The sequence below is a fragment of the Barbus barbus genome (assembly GCF_936440315.1).
Source record: "Barbus barbus genome assembly, chromosome: 26".
Taxonomy (NCBI): domain Eukaryota; kingdom Metazoa; phylum Chordata; class Actinopteri; order Cypriniformes; family Cyprinidae; genus Barbus; species Barbus barbus.
The window spans coordinates 11,798,016-11,820,216 of NC_136754.1; the positions used below are offsets into that span (position 1 = coordinate 11,798,016).

General features: G+C 36.1%; 1 protein-coding gene across 2 annotated transcripts in view; it reads left to right on the top strand.

Annotated features, from left to right (window-relative positions):
• Positions 1-22,201, top strand: part of LOC306845621 (translation initiation factor eIF2B subunit gamma-like) — a 39,199-nt gene that overhangs the window by 577 nt on the left and 16,421 nt on the right. For both annotated transcript variants that reach the window (XM_079378526.1, XM_079378527.1), the window contains exons 2-5: positions 1-92; positions 4,803-4,960; positions 15,036-15,195; positions 15,482-15,593. The exon at positions 1-92 is cut by the window's left edge. In XM_079378526.1, the coding sequence (XP_079234652.1) occupies positions 1-92; positions 4,803-4,960; positions 15,036-15,195; positions 15,482-15,593 (522 nt within the window). The remainder of the gene's footprint in view (positions 93-4,802; positions 4,961-15,035; positions 15,196-15,481; positions 15,594-22,201) is intronic.

Below are 22,201 nucleotides of genomic sequence, written 5' to 3' on the forward strand. Positions count from 1 at the left end.
CACCTATAACACCCCCAAACCTCTGCTACCTGTGGGTAACAGACCCCTCATCTGGTACCCCCTTAACCTGCTGGAGAGAGTGGGCTTTGAAGGTAAACATACTGTCATATCAGAAAACAAAGTTCATTAAAAGCGAGATTTTGTCACATGAGAAAAGTGTTTTTGTTTCCAGATGTCTAGAGTTAGTATATTCTGATATAGAGATACATGGGTAGACTTATTTACTTTCTATTTTTTGTTTATTACGAAGTTTGTTTGATGGCTGTTCCTAACGTTGCTCAGTGTTTTGGTCATTTTTTTAATGTCTGCTGAGTGCCAAAAGGGAGTAGAAATAGGCTTTTCCTGCTTAGAGGACACAAAATTATGAATAAAAATGAAAACTGCAATTCAAAGGCATACATATGTGCTAGTTCAGTTTTTTGAAGTGTTCTGTCTATTTCACGGTTATTATAATAAACCATAAAAAATAAATCACAGGGAAAAAAATAGGAAGGACAAAAAGTGTGTGTATAAAATGTATTTGTTAATATATATTTTATTTCAAGTGACACTTTTGTGACACTTGTATGTATAAATGTATAAACAGTGTATAAAATAATGTATAAATATTAGTGCTATAAAACGATTAATCGCATCCAGAATAAGTTTTTGTTTGCATAATGTGTTTTGTGTATATTTGTATACATAATACACTTACATACAGTATATATTTTGAAAATATTTACATGTCTATATTTACACTCATATAATTTATATTATAAATAAATATATTTAATATATTAAAAATATATATTTTTTTAATATATACATACATGTGTGTATGGTAACACTTTAGAATAGGGAACACTTATTCACTATTAACTACGACTTTTCCCTCAATAAATTCCTAATTTGCTGCTTATTAATAGTTAGTAAGATAGTTAAATTAATTTGCTGCTTATTAATAATTAGTAAGGTAGTTGTTAAGTTTAGGTATTGGGTAGGATTTGGAATGTAGAATAAGGCATTAATATGTTCTTAATTACTACTAATAAATGGCTAATATTCTAGTAATATGCATGCTAATAAGCAACTAGTTAAGAAACCCTAAAATAAAGTGTTACCGCATGTATTTATTAGTGCTGTCAAACGATTAATGGTGAGTAATCGCATCAAAATAAGTTTTTGTGTGCATAATATATATGTGTATACTGTGTATATTATGTATATATAAATAAATACACACACATGCATGTATATATTTCAGAAAAAAATTGTTTATATATTAAATATATTTATGTATAATATAGATTATATGAATATAAATATATACATGTAAATACATGTACATATTTTCAAAATATACTGTATGTGTTTATTTATACAAACATAAATATACAAAGTACACACACACACATATATATATATATATATATATATATATATATATATATATATAATTATGTAGACAAAAACTTTTATTTTGGATGCGATTAATTGTTTGACAGCACTAGTATTTATATATGCATAATAAATACAGTGGTGTGAAAAAGTGTTGGCCCCCTTCCTGATTTTTTATTTTTTTTACATGTTTGTCACACTTTAATGTTTCAGATCATCAAACAAATTTAAATATTAATCAAAGATAACACAAGTAAACACAACATGCAGTTTTTGAATGAAGTTTTTTATTATGAAGGGAAAACAAAATCCAAACCCACATGGCCCTGTGTGAAAAAGTGCTTGCCCCCTAAACCTAATAACTGGTTGGGCTACCCTTAGCAGCAACAACTGCAATCAAGCGTTTGCGATAACTTGCAATGAGTCTGTTACAGCGCTGTGGAGGAATTTTGGCCCGCTCATCTTGGCAGAATTGTTGTAATTCAGCCACATTGGAGGGTTTGAGCATGAACCGCCTTTTTAAGGTCATGCCACAGCAGATGTTGTGGGGTCTTTTGTGACCTCTTGGATGAGTCGTCGCTGAGCTCTTGGGGTAATTTTGGTCGGCCGGCCACTGCTGGGAAGGTTCGGGGCAAACACTTTTTCACACAGGGCCATGTGGGTTTGGATTTTGTTTTCACTTCATAAAAAAACCCTTCATTTAAAAACTGCATGTTGTGTTTACTTGTGTTATCTTTGATTAATATTTAAATTTGTTTGATGATCTGAAACATTAAAGTGTGACAAACATGCAAAAAAATAAACAATCAGGAAGGCGGCCAACACTTTTTCACACCATTGTATACTCAGTACACATACATATTATATAAACTAGCTTTTATTTTGGATGCGATTAATAGTATACTATAATACTAAAACTATAATAGTATCTCAATGATACTACAATGATAATAACACAGGTCTTCTGTAGTATTTTTAATATTTTTATTTAAAATGATTAAAAAATTATTACATTTTATTATTTAATTTCCATTTCATGTATATTGATTTTAATTTTTTTTATATATTCTTTTATTATTATTATAAAGTGGATTTTATCATCTTATTTTATAGTATGGTATAATACCCTGGTTTTATGAGCTTATTGGAATGCTTTTGTAAAAACTGTAAAGCACTTAAAGCTGCTTTTTTTGTGAGAAAGGTGTTATGCAAATGAAACTTTTAAAAAAATCATTTTTATATTAATAATTACGACTGGTATATTGTTAAAGAATTGCCTGCTTCGTATAATATACTTGTGTGCTTCCATGCTTAGCATAGTTAAATCAAGATGATGAGGAAAATAATTGATGCAGTAACAGTTAGACAGAAATCACTGAAATGGGTGTCCCGAGAAACCTTTCTCTCTGGCAGAACTGTTGAGGCCAGACTCATGCTTTTATAGCCAATCAGAAACTCAGTGTCTTTGAATCACTTTGCATGGGTTTGGATGACATCTCTTTGGGGGTGGATTTTGGAGAGTGGGTGTGTGTGGTGGAAGTTAACAAAACAGCTGAAATTGCTTACAACACATTTAAGCTGCAGGTGGTCATAATTTGTGCAGGCTGCTTAAATTTAACTAATAAAGTCCTTATTTCCTAAATAGGAAAGGTAGAGCCGTTTTTACAGTTGACATACTCTAATGCCATGGTTTCCATGTTAAAGCCACCCGCACTTATGTTGCTTCTTGTTTTCAGTGTCAAGACTCTTTTTGTCAGGGAACAGGAGCTGGATAAAACCAACTAGATTTTGCTGTTTTCATATTTGGCAGCGTATTATGCTTTATATGGCTGTACATCATTGGTATAAATAAAGATGAGGGATGACTAAGTGGAAAAAGACAGACTAGACTGGAAAAAGACAAATGTAATAAAGCCAAGATACCATTACACGGAGTCAAATGCACCCCATACAACTAATGTTGGATCATTTCAAACTCTGTAATAAATCAACTGCAGTCTAGTACTTGAGGATAAATGGCAGTGTGCCTTATGTTTTAGGCCAGCTTTCCTCCACATAGCTTAGAATTAGGAGACCTTCAGCAGGCCCACCCTTAAAAACAGTTTTGGGCCAGCATAGCATGGAGCAATATGTAATTTACTAGTGCCAGTAAGGAATAAGGTAAGTTTTTAATAATTACGTTTTATTAATCTTATTGTAACATAAAAAATGGAAATAAATAATATCTTAAATGGTCAAATCAATAGACTATTTTTAAATTTTTTATCTACATTTTAAAACATTTATTACATTTAAAACACTTAGTACATTTAAAAATGTATTTATTTACATTTTGAATTATTACATTGATAACTTTTTCCGCTTCATTTTACATGTCAGTCCTAATCCTAGGCTACATATATTTGTATTTATAGAATTTCATGCTAAAAATACAGGAAAACCCCATCCACTCCTGTTTTTTGTGGAAATAAATCCAAACCGTTAACTTAGAGCCCTGTGTTCACTTCATTGCTTGACCACATTTGAGAGCCAGTAGGGGACGTGTACCTTTTCGAGTATTTGTGTTTAATGTCTTCATGATAATTAAATGTTTATTGTTCACACCTAGCTGTATTGACTATACATGCGATCCAGCTGGTGTGGAGTTTGTGGGTATGGCCCTTTGCCTGCCCAGCAGTACAGTATGCACCTTTATGTGTGGCACAGTCTCTCCTGTTAACAGCCAGAGTGCCAGCCAGCAAGACCCTGCAATTAGCTTTTACAAGTCTTAGCACAAACTATGGTAAGTAAGCTGCTTCGTTAGAAAATATTTATGCAGTAAAGCAGAATTCTGGGACAAACTTCTTCCAGTTGGCTGAAAGTTTCTCTCATTGGGCATATGACAAACAGTTCACAAAGACTCAATTGAAGGTGTTTTGTCTAATATATTTTGTACATGTCTGAGGTATCACAGGTTAAGTGTGTGCTGTGCCTAACCAATGGTTTAGTGAAACAAAACCATCGCCTCTTTTCCCACATTCCCACATCCTATCTAAACTGCTATCATTAGCATGATTTTATAAATTACCATTCAAAAATGTTGGGGCAGTACGATTTTATTCAGCAGGAATGCGTTAAAGTTATTAAAAGTGGCAGTAAAGACATTTATAATGTTACAAATGATTTCTAGTTCAAATAATAATCCTCTCTGTTTACTTTAATCAAAAAATCCTGAAATGTTTCCTCAATGACTGCAAAAAATTCAGCTTTGCCATCATCACAGGAATAAACAACATTTTAAAAAATATTAAAATTGTAAACACTTCGTTTGAATTGTAATAATGTTTTTGATCAAATAAATGCTGCCTTGGTGAGCACAAGGTATTTTGCTTTTGGCTAAATCCTTGATTCATCTGACTGTTATCATTACGTTCTTTTTCCAGAGGTGATTGTCATAACCACTAAAGAGGTTCAGAAGGCCCTGAGCACCGATCAGCGCCTGAAGACGGATGTGAAGATGAGGTTGGATGTTGTATGTATTCAGGAGGAAGCTGACATGGGCACCGCAGATGCCCTTCGACACATACAGCAAAAGATCAAGGTGCGTCAAGTGTCAATATCATAGGATAACACTGAGTTGTAACATTTCTTTCATTGACATTTGGCACTTTCCAAAAACCAGGACACCAAAACGGGCCAGAATTGTTCATATTTGGATGGTCAAGTAGGTTAAGACCTCTTAGTCTTTTTAATGGTGGAGGGAGGAGATGCAAATTTGATGTTTAAAACCAGCTGATTTCATGCTTTTATATTAATATTCATAATATTTACATATCCAATTGTTGTCACAACAAAAAGCATGGGAGTTGTGCCTCTAATACTTAAAAAATGCTTACACATTAGTAGCAGTACAGTAACTTGAGAAGTGCTTCATTGCAAAATTCCAGAATTGTGACTGATTTTGTAGTAATAGGATCAAAATCTTCTGTTGGTCCTGACACAACATTCCTCTCAAAGAAAATATCCTTAACCACAACCCTAACTATAAACTGCCTAAAATGAGAGGGAAATTATATTAAAGCCCCATGCTCTAATCTGATTGGTTGGTAGGAATGACCAAGATGTTGATCCAGGAAAATGTTTTCCTTGGCAAAATCATGGACACTGTGAGGCTAATGCAGACATGTAGGTGCAACAAAGAAACAATGAAACATTTTTTATTTTTGTTTTAGGAGAAACCACGTTTAAAGGATAAGTTTTGTCAATTTTCAACCAACTTCTGTAGTATATGTAAATGAACAATGTATACTCTTTATATATGTTTTAACAATACAGAATCAGATCAAACTTCCATATTTTTGTATTCACATTCATGGACAGATGACTCAACAGACAGATGGCACCAGAATCAAAAGTGCATTGTGGATGCTGAAGTTTTTTGGCAAAAGGAAAAAAACTTCAAAAAAAAAAAAAAAGTCAATTGAAGATTTTGAGGGCTGTTCAGAGATTTTGAAAGATTATTCTACCATCCCAGAACAACGAGTTTTCAAGTTCTGGAAGGCTAATTTGTGCTTTGTTGTAATCACAATTTATACCTTATTTCAGCTTTTTTAACACAAAAATGCCATGGAATGATTTTGAATGTGATGAAGATATTATCTAATGATGGATTTCAGCATTTCACTGTTTCATAAAACTGCCTAAATAATATTTGTGGTCTGTTTTGTAGCCAGTAATGACGTAGCAAATGATTTGACATGTAAGGAGTGCTCAGTGATGAAGGAGGGTCATAAAAGAGTTAGCAACACAATGATGTGATACATTTTCGTCAATGTAAATCATTGTGCTCCAAGTTAACCATATCATGGTGACTAAATGGAAGAAACATAATAACAGCATGAGCATGCACGTCCATGTAAGCATGAGCGTGTGCCCAGAAGCGTGTAAAAGCCTGGCAGGCGTACACAGCCTCACCTGTCTCCCATGTGAGTTGGCCTGGGGTCAGTGGAATGATGTGAGGGGCAGATCCTGTGTGCCATAGGGGGATCTTTGTGGATCCAACTCCACAGAGTGCCTCATTTCATCTGTTGAAAGCCCAGCGGCCAGAGACGGCTGACACATGATGTCAGAATCCTTCCTCAACCCTTGCTGGCATTCATGGGCCTGCAGGTCATGTGCAATGCATATGTAGATGGAAGTGGGCGGTAATTTAGGGTCACTGTTGGATTTAAGGTAACAGTATTTTTCTGTTGCTTGGGTGTGGTGTAATTTAGTGGTTAAAGATCTGGGCCCGTATTCATAAAGATTCTAAGAATCCTCTTAGAGAGGTCCTATTTTAGCTTAAAAATGTCTAATTAGGAGTCTTTGCTTAAAAGTGATTCAGGACCAATCTGAGAGCAACTCTGAGCAAGGAAAATGCAAAAACTTTTATCTTTCTCTCACACACACACACACACACACACACATTATATATGTATATATATTCTTTATTTTTTATTTACCATGCTGTCATACTTACCGTATTTTATAGGAAATGAACAGAGACATAGCCTAATAAGTGCTGTAACAGACCCAAATCATCGCTGCTGCATAGTTGCATTTTTCCAGTTGCCAAATATGTTAATGTAGTGATTACGTCCATTTCTGGCGCTATGGCATTTCTGCGCGGTGTCGGAGATGTTAGCATGTCTTTAATAAGATCGGTCACAAACATGATCCCTGCACGATCTAATGTGTAGTGTCTTATTAACTCACCGTCATGCATTGTGTGCAACACATTTCTTCTCCATGTTTCATCCATTTTCTCCGCTGCTAAAGAAACTCTTAACCCTCTTAAAAGTCCTCGTCCGTACTCCTAACAATTTTGGACCTTAAGACCTCTTTTAAGGGTTAAGATGCTTTCTGAATTACTTTTTTCTTTACTAGGATAATTTCTTTAATTTTAAGAGACACACCCACATTTCTAAGAATTTTCTTAGAATTTTGTTACTAGATGCAACTCTTAGCACTAAGATTCTTCATGAATACGGGCCCTGGGCTAGTAACCAAAAGGCTGTAGGTTCAAATCCCACAAGCGATAATCAATGAGCTTTTAGCTTCGTAACCCCCCCCCCCCCCCCCCCCCACCCACCCCCACCCCCAAAAAAAAAAAAAAAAAAAAAAACCTTATTGGATTTTTAAACATTTTGGACAAAGAAGCATTGATGCTGAATAGAAGAAGAAATTTTGGGCAGTTGGGGAGTGATATCATTTTAAAATTTTAATAAAAAAAAAATAAATAAGAAATACTAGTTTATTTACAGTTATCCCCAATAGTGTGACATGAAATGAAAACGTCACGGTACCAGGTTTTTTTTTTTAAGTACCGGTGGTACAGAGTGCCCGGTCAACCCGGTTCTTGACGCGCACGGCCGTATGATTTCCGTGATGCAGAAAACGCGGACGGAATCTCGGAATCCAGTTATAAAAACTGAATTTACAGTTTAACACGGAATGTCACAGAATTTGTTAATGTTTGGATTAATTAATCAAAAGTAGGTCATTATACTTGAATCAAATCGCGACATGGACTAGTATCTGTAAACATTAAGCCACAAAAGTCGATTCAAATATGAATCCCGCATGTTCTGCGAGTGTCTGTGTGAATGAATGGCTGAGACGCGCGGGTTTTTTTTACTACATACACTGAAGCGCGCCTGACGCTCGCGGTGATTTCATCATCTACCGTCTCAATGAGGACATAAATACATTAACAACATCTCCAGAACTGCTCTGAGAGTCACTTCACGAGCATTTTACCATTTTAAACACAATTTTAAATAAATATAAAAAATGGCATTGATTTTTGTACATTTTAGTTTTGTTTGACTTTATTAATAAAAATAGTATGTTTTTTAATTAGCATGTTTTTGTTTTGCTTTGGTATCGAAATTGGTACAGAGAACGTTGGATTTTCACTGGTATCAGTACCAAATACTGAAATTTTGGCACTGTGACAACACTAATCCCCAATGTTTCCTTGAATAAAATATCTAGAAAGCCTGATGTTTAGACTGACAATTTTTCTGGCACAACTACAGAATTTGACCCAAGAAATCCAGGACAATCCTGAGATATTTTTTTGAATGCATTTCAGATTCCAAATTCTTTTGAGAATTTGTAATGTAATAGTGTACCGTCTGTATATGTGTGTGTGTGTGTATATATATATATATATAGGGCCGGGACTTTAACGCGTTAATTTAGATTAATTAATTACACAAAAATAACGCGTTAATTTTTTTAACGCATTTTAATCGCACTTATTTTTGCACCGCGGAACGTTTCTCACTGGATGAGTTTCGGCGGACCGATTATACTGGAGCACCAACTAGCGTTCAGACTAAAGGCTGTTTCTCAATTCCAAGAACGCAAAGAACGGACTTGCGTTCTCGTGGAGACCGGTCTTGCCAAGCTTCCTTGGAAGAACGAACTCGGAAGGACGCGAGAACACAGAACGCACACTTATGAGAACTGAGATGTACTGCGTTCCTGCTTAACTGACCGCATAGTCTCAGCATAAGAAACGGCCAATGAACAATCAATATTACAAAATGTCATAACTTATTAAAACATTTCATACTATTATAGATATTACTTTCATATAATTGCATTGTTTTATTTTACAGCGTTATATGTTTTACTGTTAAGATTCATTTTAATATGCCAATAAAAATGCAGACTTTCTCCGGGTCTTATAACTTTATTAAAATTAACCAAAACAAAACGATAAATGTTTACTTTCAACTTGAAGAGCCGTTAAGTATTTGTGAGAGCGACTTTAAAGCTTACAGGCTTCCGTACACCGGCCACCCACAGCGTTTTCTGGGATTTCTAACGGCTCGATTCTCTCAAGTCTGCACTCGATGCATCCTCAGTTTCAAGAACATATCCGGGCACTTTCTGTACTTGCGTTCTTGAGAATTGGAACTGAACTTCGACGGTTAATGATGACGTAGAACGAGAACACAAGGACGCAAGATCGCTGAAGAAGGCATATTGAGAAACAGCCAAAAACAAACCACAGTGAACGTGGACAAAGAAGCTGAAGAGACCGCTTTGGTTGGCCCTGTGGATGGGACATTTAAAAATCCATATAAAAAAACTTACTTCTCACTGTTCTCAGGTCAAATATTTATATGCGATTAAAATGCGATTAATTTCGATTAATTAATTACAAAGCCTCTAATTAATTAGATTAATTTTTTTAATCGAGTCCCGGCCCTAATATATATATATATATATATATAACCCCCACTATTGGCCATAGACCAGATTGCATTAGTGCATTTGTTCATGTGTATCATACCTTGCACACAACACTTATGAAAGTGTAAAATCTCTGAGAGAGAGATGTCTTGAACATGTGCGAACGCTTATAACAGGAGATTAACTGACAACAGATATCAATGCAGTGGAAAGGGAATGTTGAGGAGGAGGGCTTGCTGGAGCACGCTAACAGCACAGATGCGTTTATTTCTAATCCTAGAGAGAAATGAGAGATTAAAAGCATTGAGTTGCAGGGCCCTCCAGTGCACGAACAGCCCCACTACGTGTTGAGAGATGAGCGCTGGCAATAGGGGCCCTAAATCCCTATTTATTGTATGGTCTAAACACATAGTCTACTCCCTTGCTTCAGCAAATATAATGGACATAATGGAAGCATCTGACAGAGTGCCTGACTCTTAAAACTCTCTTTCATTAACCTGTGTTTGAGTTCATACTGATGCATTGAGTCAATGTTTGTACAGAAACTGAATAATCTTCGTGTTGTGTAGCGTTCTGCTGGCTTTTGTTAGTATTAAGGCTCCGAGTTCACTGGGATCAAGTCATTCTCGATCAACTTGTGTACACATTTTTCCTGAAAAATGCACTTATACATCTTTGTTTGCACTAAGTGCTCTGGAAAAATTAATCTGAATGCAGTTTTTTCTTTTTTTTTTCTATTTTTCTTTTGGCTTTTTTGATGATTTTTATGTCACGCCTACTATATAGAAATATCTCAACTTCAAAATTGATTTATTTATATATATATATATATATATATGGTGTGAAATGTTTATATACATTTCATTAGTTACTGACTTTCTGATTATGTCTCAGTTTCGTAATTCAGTTATCTTTTCTTTATATGTACTTAGTGTTGAATAGTATTTTTATTCATTATTTCGTAGAGGTCTGTTGTCTCAAAAAAATTACAATCCTCTGAATAGGATTTTTTTTTATATATGAAATTAAAACGCACACGCAGGCATACACACAAACACACACACACACACACACACACACACACACACACAAATATTACAAAATAGTAGTTTATTTGAAATTGTCACCAAAGTTTTCTCAAAATGGTATTGAAAGCAGTTTTTCTGGCACCCCCACTGACATTCTTTTTAAATTTCAGTTTCAATTTGAAAATTTGAAAAGTAAATGTATACAATATTTTCAATACACCCTAACGCAGTCATGACAGGCCAGTTGTTTGCGAGTAAGCATGTCTGTAGTGGTATACTAGTGTAAGCCATATTTCTACTTCCCTTCCTTTTTATTCCCTCTTATCCTCTCCTCCTCTCTCCACCCTCTTTTTCCCGTCTCTTCCTCTGCTCTGCTCTTGGGTGGTCTCACCTGGCTGGCCCAGGGGGCAGCCAAGCAGAACTGGAAGTGTCTGTGGGTGGCCTGACCTCCCTGTGCCTCTCCTTCAGCGCAGTGCAGCACCAGGGCCTACTGAAAGGCCCAGCGTCAGCGGCAGTGGCGCTCAGATGATCCAACAGCTGACGCCCACTCCAGACCTTCAGAGGCTCTGTGACTAAGGCAGGCCGCTGATCCAGCCTTCCTAACTCCCTCCCCTCCCAGCGGCCAAGAGGGCACTGCCGTTGTCAGGCCTCAGGCATTTGGCCACTTGTTGGGTCCACTCAAAAATAGAAACCCCAGCTATGAAATGTTAAGTGGTTAAAGCTGCAGAGACAGATCGATTTACTTGGGTGGTTTACGATGGGTTTTACGTTTCATCAGTGTACATTCTTGGTTGACTGTGAAATCATGGTAAATGTTTGGATGTTTGGATGTTTGAATGATCGCCGTTATGTGGTTGCTTTGCCTTCGCTCTGTGTTCCTTTTATGTTCCTTTTATGTACTCTGGGACTGGAGTACACATTTCCAGGCATCGCCTGTCTATCGGCTACTTTGAACCACAGCAGTCTTAAAGAAATAGTTCACCCATGAATGAACTATGAATGTTAAATCATTCCAAACCTGAATGTCTTATTCTTTTGCATGCAAAAGATCACATTTTGAAAATGGTCTCTGTGTTGTTTTGGATCCTCTGACTTTCATTATATAGTATCAGCAAAAACATTCTACAAAATATTTATTTGGTGTTCCACAGAAAAAGGTTAGTTTGAAAAATGAAAACGAGCCAATTACAGAGTTTTAGTTTTTGTGTGAACTACCCTTTTAATTAAATCAATGGTAAAACTGTGTAAAATGTCTGTACAATTAAAATATTTTTCCATTTTAAACTCTAATTCTGGAAGAAGGATTTTGGCTTTTTAGGGTCAATAAAATCTCCCATTTGCCACCATGGGTCTTCGCTTCAGTTGGACAGGTGGTTTGTTCCCCTTACCCCGAACACTTGCTATTCTCCTGCTTTCAACTTTTGCTAGACTTGCACGAAATGTGCACCCACAGAAAAGAGGTATTTGCAGAATTCATAGGGACATAATTGACAAAATAAAGCATTAAGTCATGGCAGACTAGTGGCTCTCAAACCTGGGACCCAGAGCCTAAGCAAGTTTCAAAGGTGGCCTCAAGACAACTTTGACACAACCCCACCCCAACCAAGAAATAAGAAACTTTTTGTGAAAAACAGTTTCATGTTTTGAAGAGCCATGATTTTCATGGTGTTGGCAAATCTAGATATATGAGGTAGCCTCCACTCCGCATTATGCCAAACAACACCCCTTAGCTGTTATAAATTCACTGTAAACCACAGCTTCTTGGGGCTTATTGCTTTATTCTAGACCCGAGAAAGTCAAGTAAATTTAATCAAATTAATTATTCGTTATGCCAAACATTAAAATATTTTATCAGGTAGATATTGTAGTGTTGTATTCCTTTAATTCCTTATCAAGAAAATCTGGAACATGGACTTATTTTAACTTTCTTTTATTTCAGGTAGTGGCCATTGCAATATTTCTCCATATTTAATATCTCAATATTCTCAACATATTTATGGCAATATTTCATTTGAATTTAGTTTAACTTGAACTAAAATAACTAACTGGAAAAAAAATCAAAATCAAAACTAATACAATATATTAATAAAAGCCAAAATAGTATTTAATTATACTAAAATAACACTTGCTTGAGAACCACTGGGATAGACATTGCTGAAAGGCACAGCCCCTTGGGTCTGATTACCTTAATTAAACACTGGCAACTGTATTATGATATGCTCAATATAAATAATTAGAATAAACAATTCTGCTGCCAAGTAATGTAGTTCATTAGTCTAGCTCTAGACAGTTTATGGTTGGCAAGCAGTGTAGTAATTTAAGTAGATGTGTGATCAGAGAGCTGCGTGTGTATCGGCTATTGTACAATGGCTTTGAATGCAGCTCATCAGGTTTTTTTTTCAGATTTGATCTTTATAAATCGTAATGTTTATTATATTATTATATTCATTGCGTTTTTAACATTTTAAATAAGTTATTCTAAAATCTAGCATCTAGCATCCTGTCGAATGTTTAAGTAATAATAAATATATAGACACCCCTCCCCCACACCCAGTTCAATGCAGAATATGTAAACATGAATGCGGATTGTGTGTGGCTCTGACTTTGCTGTGATTTTGTAAGGATTCATATGTGCATTAGCTTGAAGTCATTCTGAGGGTTTGAAGTGGTCAGTGGGGAGGGATTGCTCTCCTTCCTCAGTAGCACAGTTAGCTCATTATAAACAGACAGCGCTGTGCACCCTGTTATCTTTTGAGCATGTGTGCTCCGGTGGCTCCTGGGCCTTCTGCCCCAGGGCCAGTACAAGAGAACCGGAACTGTATCGGAGCGGAGCGGAGCACAGCGTCATGGCAGGGCCTCTCCCTGGGCCTCCCCAATGAGGCATGCAGCTCTCCCTGAGCCAGGCACGCTCTAATGGGTTGTTCCCCACTCCTGCTCCCATGTTTATTTATCCACATGCCTGAGATGGACAGACCAGATGGGAACCAGACAACTCAAACAGAAACAATGGCAAAGGAGAACAGGATTTATCGCTGGGTTCCCCTCCATGCCTGCGCTCACTCATACACACCCTCACGCAAACTGTGGCAGAGCACAGTGCTTTTTTTGAGAGATTGGGTCTCTCGTTTTATCACATCATTCTCATGTTATAAACATTTATTTTGTTGTTGTGACCATCGACAAGAGTCTTCATACATGAAGTGGAGAACATTAGGCAATGAAAGTGTCATCTGAAGCATGTGGCAGTGTTTTGTATGAGCAAAAATCTATTTTTCTTCAGGATATGTGAAAACTTGGTTGTTGGTTTTATTTAATGTACCAGACAGTTTTTGGAGCTCAGCATGCCAGTAAGTAGTCTGTACATAGGGCTAAAATAGGAAATTATAGCCTAACAAGCTGAGGTAATTTGTCTGAGGTGTGAAATAATAATATGACCATTCAGCACAAGTTGTGCTCCAGGAACACTGGCACTTGATGAAGTTTGTCCCACTTTTGACTTTTTTGGTGTCTAAGCTTGGTACCATGCATCTTCCATTTCCTGGAACAATGCTAGCTTCTTTGATATCTGACCCTTGACCACAAAACCATTCTTAAGTAGCATGAGTATATTTTTAGCAATAGCCAAAAGTACATCGTATGGGTCAAAATTATTGATTTTTCTTTTATGCCAAAAATCATGAATGTTCCATGAAGATATTTTGTAAATTTTCTACCGTAAATATCAAAACTTAACTTTTGATTAGTAATATGCATTGCTAAGAACTTCATTTGGACAGAACTCAGTATTTTGAATTACCAGATTCCAGATTTTCAAATAGTTGTATCTCGGCTAACAAACCATACATCAATGTAAAGCTTATTTATTCAGCTTCCAGATGGATAAATCTCAATTTAAAAAAAATGACCCTTATGACTGGTTTTGTGGTCCATGGTCACATATGTAATTAATATTCAATTGAGTTTCTGAAGACTAAATCGCCATTTATATCAGTGTTGGTGGTAATATTATTGCAGTTGTCATTGGTTGTGACATTACAGCTATGACAATTAATGACTAGTTTGGGTTGGATGGACCTGGGTTGGGAGCTTTATGTTGTGAACGAATATATCTGAATAGAATTTCTGACTCTTTAATTTCACAAGAACAAGGAAGATGCTGAGTGTCTGTAGCAAATACTTGAAAAACTTGCCCATTGGCACAAAATATTTTTTTTTATTCAAGTATTTCAACCCAACTGGGGATTTCAGAACCTGAAAGTAATCATTCTAATTATGTGTAGGTAACACATCATCCTTCCAGTGGACATTATAATCAAATTGTGGGTGGAAAAGCTGGATTGTTCCGTCTTGATGCTGGTTTAAATAGGATTTGCCTTTATTTATTTATTTTTTCTCCCACAGACAGACATCTTGGTGGTGAGCTGTGATTTGATAACGGATGTGGCTCTGCATGAGGTTGTGGACCTCTTTCGTGCACACAACGCCACCCTGTCGATGCTCATGAGCAAAGTGCATGAATTCACAGAGACTGTCCCTGGCCAAAAGGGCAAGAAGAAAGCAGGTACTATCACTCACATAAACGTAATTGAGCAGGAAAAAGATGGTGTGGTTTTGAACGGAGTGATGTTGTTGCACTGTTTCCAAAAACTATTTATTGACCATTTCCTCTCTTCCCAATATGAACAAAAAACACATCCCAGTAGACTGTATTATTTTGCATTCCTGCAGATCATCCAGGTTGTTGACTGGCCATCTGTCTTGAGCCAAAATACAGTTTGACTGTACAATATCCCACTGTCGTATTTTATGAGTTGGTTATGACAGATTGGAATTGTGCCTTGTGGCAGGAGAGCAGCGGGACTTTGTAGGCGTGGATGTCACGGAAAAGAGGCTTCTGTTCATGGCCAATGAGGCAGACCTGGAGGAAGGCCTTGCTCTCCGGAAGTCCATCATGTGCAAGTAAGTGTCAACCCCACTTCAGATCTAGCCTGGAGTATAACTTTTTTTATTTTTTTATTTTTTTTTATATATTTTATTTTATTTTGAGAACCAAATTATATGTTGATCTGGCCTTTTAATGAAAACAGATCATACAATACTTTGGACTTGGTGTTCAGAGGATAGGCATTGGTCCATTTTGTGCTCTTGTGCTTATCTTTTATGCTGAAATTCTGACTTGATTAGTCTAAATAGAATTTAAAGCCACTGCCTTCAGAGTGGTGTTGTTTCCTCAGAACAATGGCAGCCTCACGGGGTGATGACCTGCTGTTTATGTGGGCTAGCTAATAAAATTGGTGCTTCCACACTGGCCTGTCCTAAGTGCTGCCTGTCAACTCTGTTTTAGCAGGCGGCTGCCTTTCTTAACTGATCCTAACTGTTTTTCAGCTTTCTTCCCTTCCAGACCCACTTTTACGTTTCTGCTCTGTCTTTCTTTTACTGTTTTCTCACTTGTTTTCTCTTTTCTTTGGACTTTCTCTGTGTCTGAGGTTTTGGATCTGTGTGTAATATTTCCCAGAAATATGAGAAAATACATTTTATTAGAATGTTTTATCTGATGAGTGTTTAATGTGTGAGTACTTAATTTCAGAAGCCAGTATAATTTATTAGCTTATACTTTGCTAATGATGCATAATACACTGCTGACTAGATTGCATGACGATATATTTGTACACTTTGGGGGCGATAAGGTATTTGAAAGAAGTCTCTTATGCTCACCAAGGCTGCATTCATTTGATACATAATATTGTCAAATATTATTACAATTTAATATATTAATATAACTATAATATAACACAAAAATATAATGTAACTGTTTTCTTTTTTAGTATATTTTATTATGTAAATGTGAGAAACATTTTTCCTTAATAATGTTGAAAATAAGTGGTGCTGTTTATTTTTATTTTTTTGTGGAAACTGTTTTCTTTTTTTTTTTAAGATTCTTTAACTTTAAGAATCTTTGATTATTAGAAAATTCCAAAGCAACAGCTTTATTTTGTAATCATTTAAAGGCTTACTCCACCCCAAAATGAAATAATCACTTACCCCCATGTCATTCCAAACCCGTAAAAGCTTTGTTTGTCTTCGGAACACAATTTATGATATTTTGGATGAAAACCGGGAGGCTTGTGACTGTCCCATTGACTGCCAAGTAAATAACACTGTCAAGGCCCAGAAAAGTATGAAAGACATCGTCAAAATAGTCCATCTGCCATCAGTGGTTCAATCTGAATGTTATGAAGCGACGAAAATACTTTTTGTACTCAAAGTAAACAAAAATAATGACTTTATTCAACATTTCGTCTCCTCCGTGTCAACGTAGTGGCATTTTGGAGAGTATCCACTGAGCGCAAACTGCGTACATTGTTCTAACAATGTACGCTGGATATGCTGGGATACGCTGTTTTCGTTCAAATCAAAGGATACGCTGTTTTCGTTCAAATCAAAGCGTAAATAAACGTAGAAAACGAAAATTTTAGTTTTCTTTGCATACATAAAGTATTCTCGGGGACATGGGGGTAAATGATTAATGACAAAATTTTAATTTTGCCAGCTGTTATTAATGAAATCTGCATTTTGTGACCAAAATTAAAGCTTAGATCAGGGTAGACTCCATATTTAAAAAATCAAATGTCTTGTTTTAGTTTGAACTTCCCTAATAACTCCTCCCATCTTTCCTCTTAGCGCTTTTATCTGATGCTGTCATTTTTGTGTTTAATGCCTGATGTTGGAAAGGCTCCTCAGATTGTCAGCACCTTGTGTGGGGCCTGTGCTTTGAGCACTGGAGGCCAAAGGTCCTGTCGTTCGTGGTTGTGGGGGGGTGATCAGGGGTCTGGATGTAGGAGAGCTGTGTGATGGGGCTCTGTATGCGGCTGTGTTGGGAGCTCATAAATAATTTGGGGAGTCGTTGCCACTGTAAATCCTGTTCAGTAATAGAAGGGTTGCAGCAGCTGTTAGCATGCTGTCTGGTGAGCAGGAGAATGAACACACACTGCCTAATCTGACGTTTGGTAATGTATCGCACCAGCCTAAGTCAAATACAGTATATTCTCACAATATAAGCACATATTCAAAGTATAAACAATAAAAAAATTCATTTTGAGTCAAATCTCACCACAAAATAAAAAAGAAAATATAAAGAAATTATTTTATTTAAAGGGGTCATTGGATGCAAAATTCACTTTACGAGTTGTTTGAACATAAATGTATGTTGGAAGTGTGTGTACACATCCATCCTATAATGATAAAAATCCACCCAGCGACACCGATGAACTAGTGGTGACGAAAGCAGACTGCTGGGTCGGCTCACGTCAGCAGGGTCAAAAGTTGCCATGACACACCAAGCCGACGCTCGACACCCGACGGCCAAGTAGCACGTCCGATCTGATCTTTTCTCATGCACTGGTTCGCCAGCTGAACAGCCAATCAGAATGATCAGATGGCTCGACTGACCGACGAACTCCAACGCTGATTCAACATGTCGAATCGGCCAAAAAAAGCAGACGAGGACCAACTTCAGCTGACAGCATGGAACACACTGAGAAAACTTAGTCGGTCGATGAACAAAAACTGCCTGATGGCCGACCGTTGCCTTGGTGTGTACCGGGCTTAAAGTCTGCTCATCACCCCACGGAAGAGAGGGGCAGGGCCAGCAGAGCTCATTAGAATTTAAAGCAACATGAACTAGAATGGCTTGATGAAAACAGAGCTGATTTTTACAGGGTATAGATGTTTTTTACACTACCATTGAGAAATTTTAACCAAAGTATGCTATAGACTTTCCATTAAGACACTAAAGAATCAAATCAACTTGTGGAAAATGGGCATCTGATGACCCCTTTAAAATAAAGCTAAAGTGTTTTTTTTCTTAATTGTTTACTGTAGTAAAAATTAGGGCTGTCAACGTTAACACATGTGATTAATCTAAAAATGTTAACGCGTTAATATTTTTTTAACGCAAATTAATCATTTGATAAGTTTTGACCCCAACTATTTGCCGTCATCGCAGCATGGAAGGTAATCATTGCCTGCGTCCCAATGTGCACACTATCCATCCTAAATTCTATGTGATATTAGTAATTTGCAATACTATTTAGGGTATATAGGGTGGATAGTATGCACATTGGGACGCAGGGTTTGTGCGATTATGAGGCGCCGGGCTCAACAACAGTGAAGCGAACGCGGAGAGAGAGAGCGAGTGTCCGAGAGAGAGAGAGACAGAGCGTGAGAGATATGTATACTCATATGTGATAAGGGTACAGCGAACCAGTCGCGGGAAAAATTACAGAGCCGTGGTTTGCGGTTTTTTGGGCTACTTTTATAATGTACTGCGGCCGCACAAAGTGTAGCCTATATATACACATGTGATCACAAAAGGAAGTTATTACAAACACTCGATGGTGGTTTAAAGTGAGTTCTGAGTAAAAGTGTACTATTAATCTCATAAATTGTCTTATGTAGCATGATGCTAATGTTAGCTCTAATGCACCTGCAGAACAGGTCCAATTCTTCTTCATAATGCATTTTATCATAATACTTCATGTAAGGTCGCAAGAAAATGTTTTGTTGAATTTATTTAGAAATACTTTTGATAATAGTTGGGTAAATGTGTACTGGGATTGAAGCTTGGTAAATGTTTTATTGCCTGTATAAAGGCTGATAATGGCTGAATTAAAACAAAAGAATAATAAGGATTATGTCTCATACCTTGCGGAGATGTGAAAGGTTATGTTTCCTTAAACTAGTTTGTCATGCATTCCTTTATTTCAACACATTTACAGGTAAATTCTAATATTTTAAATTTGCGATTAATCGTGATTAATCACAGTCCAGGACTGTGATTAACGCGGTTAAATTTTGTAATCGATTGACAGCACTAGTAAAAATATATGCTGTGTAATGTGAGAATCTAATGAAAATAATTATTGGGAATTACAAAAAATGCATAGTTGTTTTGAAAATAATGTTAAAAAAAAAAAAAAAAAAGGTAAATGTGACTTTTTATCTCACAATGCTTTTATATCACAATTCGGAGTTTATTTAATTCTGAAAAAAATACATAATTGTAAAAATTGGGGAAAAGTGTTTATTGTTGTTGTTATTATTATTATTACTAAATTATTTATTTTTTTATTCTTTGGTGGAAAAGAGGCTTCCGTAATAATAATTTTTGTTTTTCTGTTTTTTTGATGTTGGCTGGAATATGACCTGGCCATTTCTTTTTTGGGGGGCTCTTCTGAAGGACACAGGAATTCTCAGTGCGGTTTAGGAGATGTCTGCTAATGTTTAACAGTACTTCAGATACTGCTCTGTTTGTCTGAGATGTCTCTGAGCCTTGGCATTGTCTGGATGTGTGTTTATACAGGCACAGTGAAGCCTATATGTGCAGTCCACATGTGTTAAACCAGTCCTCATTATTTATAAGACCTGTAAAAACACTGTCTTGTCTGTGTTATTAGGGCTTAACGGGATAGTTCACCCAAAATTTAGTGCCGTTCCATACCTGTATGATTTTTTTTGTTCTGTGGAACACAAAAGATACTTTGAAAAATCTTCCTTTTTTTTTTTCGTCGGTACAGTGACAGTCAATGGGGTCCAAAATTGTTTGAGCCTAGTGTTCTTAAAAATATTATTTTGTTTCACAGAAGAAAGTAAGTCATACCATTTTGAAACAATGTGAATGTAAATGATGTAAATTTATATGTAAACATGACAGAACTATTTATTTTTATGCCTACCTAATGCATATTTTAATCTAATTTGTTGCTAATTTCTATGTTGCATGTCTGTTTGACAAGCATGCACACACGTTTTGAAGTTTATAGCTATAGTTTTGTTCAACTATACATGGTACGCTTAATTGTAATGTAAGTTATGTGTTGGGGAAAGCGTCTCTTGATTGCTTTAAACAGTTAAAGCACTTTGTCATCACCTTACACTGTAAGTTGCTCAAATTTAAGTGGCTCTATGAATAAGTCCCTTTGAAGTTCAAGACAAATTGTGTCATGCTCATTTGTCAGAGTTTTATTCTATGGCGCCTGACATTTTTAAATGTATCTTTTATCTTACAAAATCATTTTTCACTGTTACTGACAGAGATTCTTCAAGCCACAGTGCACATATTCACCTAATGCGCAACAAAATGATCTCCTGCCTGCTCTGTAACACTGCGAAATTCACCAGCTGAATAGAATGCTTCCACTAACACAAACACTCATGTTCTCCATCCGGCTGTTGACAGCTAGCTATGTAGTCGCTTTGCAAGTGTAAGAAGAAATTTGATTGATGCAGATTCCTGCCTCTTTAGACCAGTCCAATTTATAATATCTATGTTAGACCAAACAAGTTCTACATTGGTTGGAAAATCCTTTGAGCAGATTTAGAGATTTACTTTGCGCCGTCTTGTAATTTGGCACGAGATTTAGTTGGATGGTGTGAGAGCATGAGACAGAGCCTGAAAGCGAGCTGGCAGAGTTGGCAACTCTGCAATGACCGACGCATTTCTAGCATTGCATCATCAAAAGAGGCACTAACAGTGTTGAAGTACATCTTACCGGTGGTCCGTTTGTGTTTTTAGGGTCAAAGACTGTTGAAATGTCTGAGGAAAACATTTTGGAGATTGGTGTCTCCATCTTTGTGCGGTCTAGTAGCAGAAACGGTTAAAAATGGGGTGTTAGTTGCAACTGGAATTGATTTTTACAGATTGCAGTCACATTGATCTTACTTTTTTTCACTTAAAATTGTCTCTGAAATTGTGTTAGTATTGTTTAGAAATATTTATATGCTATTATAGTATTTATTACCATTTATCAATTAACTTTTTTATTTTAATTTAAGTTCAGTTCAATTAAATTCAGTTGGCTCTATGTATTTCTGTTTATTAAATGTTTTATTAATATTAATATCCGTTTAGCTTGAATTTATTTTTATTTTAGTTTCAGTAATTTTAATACTTTAAAACTTAGAACTCTTTAAATCATTTTATTTGATTTAGTTGTGAAGGCAGAATTTCTCATTTGTGATTATTTAAATTTATTTTTTCAGCTTTATTTCAATGATTGAAGACTATTTCTCACTTTCAAGTTTTAGCTATCAATAAAAACACTGAATGTTGCGGCCCCTATCCCAATCCCATTATGATCAGATTATTTTACATATTATATATTAAAGGGATATATGGAAGAATGTTGGTAACCAAACAGTTGATTGTATAGCCAGTATTTTTTTTCATATGGAAATCAATGTTTACCATCAGCTTTGGTTACCAACATTTTTCAAATACTAAAAATAATCAAATTTATTTTAGTTTTTCAATTTATGATTTTTTTTTTCTATTTTTGTCTATTTATATTTTCACGTGTATTTTTATTCTCATCCTATTTTTTATTGTCACAATGAAATATTAATTGACTCTTGGTTCACAATTTTCCAGCACTTCCATACTATAACACACTAGATTAAATTATTTTTAAAGACACATCCAGAAAGATGGACAGGAAGCATGCGTGTATCTCAGTCTGACAGCTATGGAAGCAGTAAACTTTCTCAGACAGCTCAGAGAAAAGGCATGT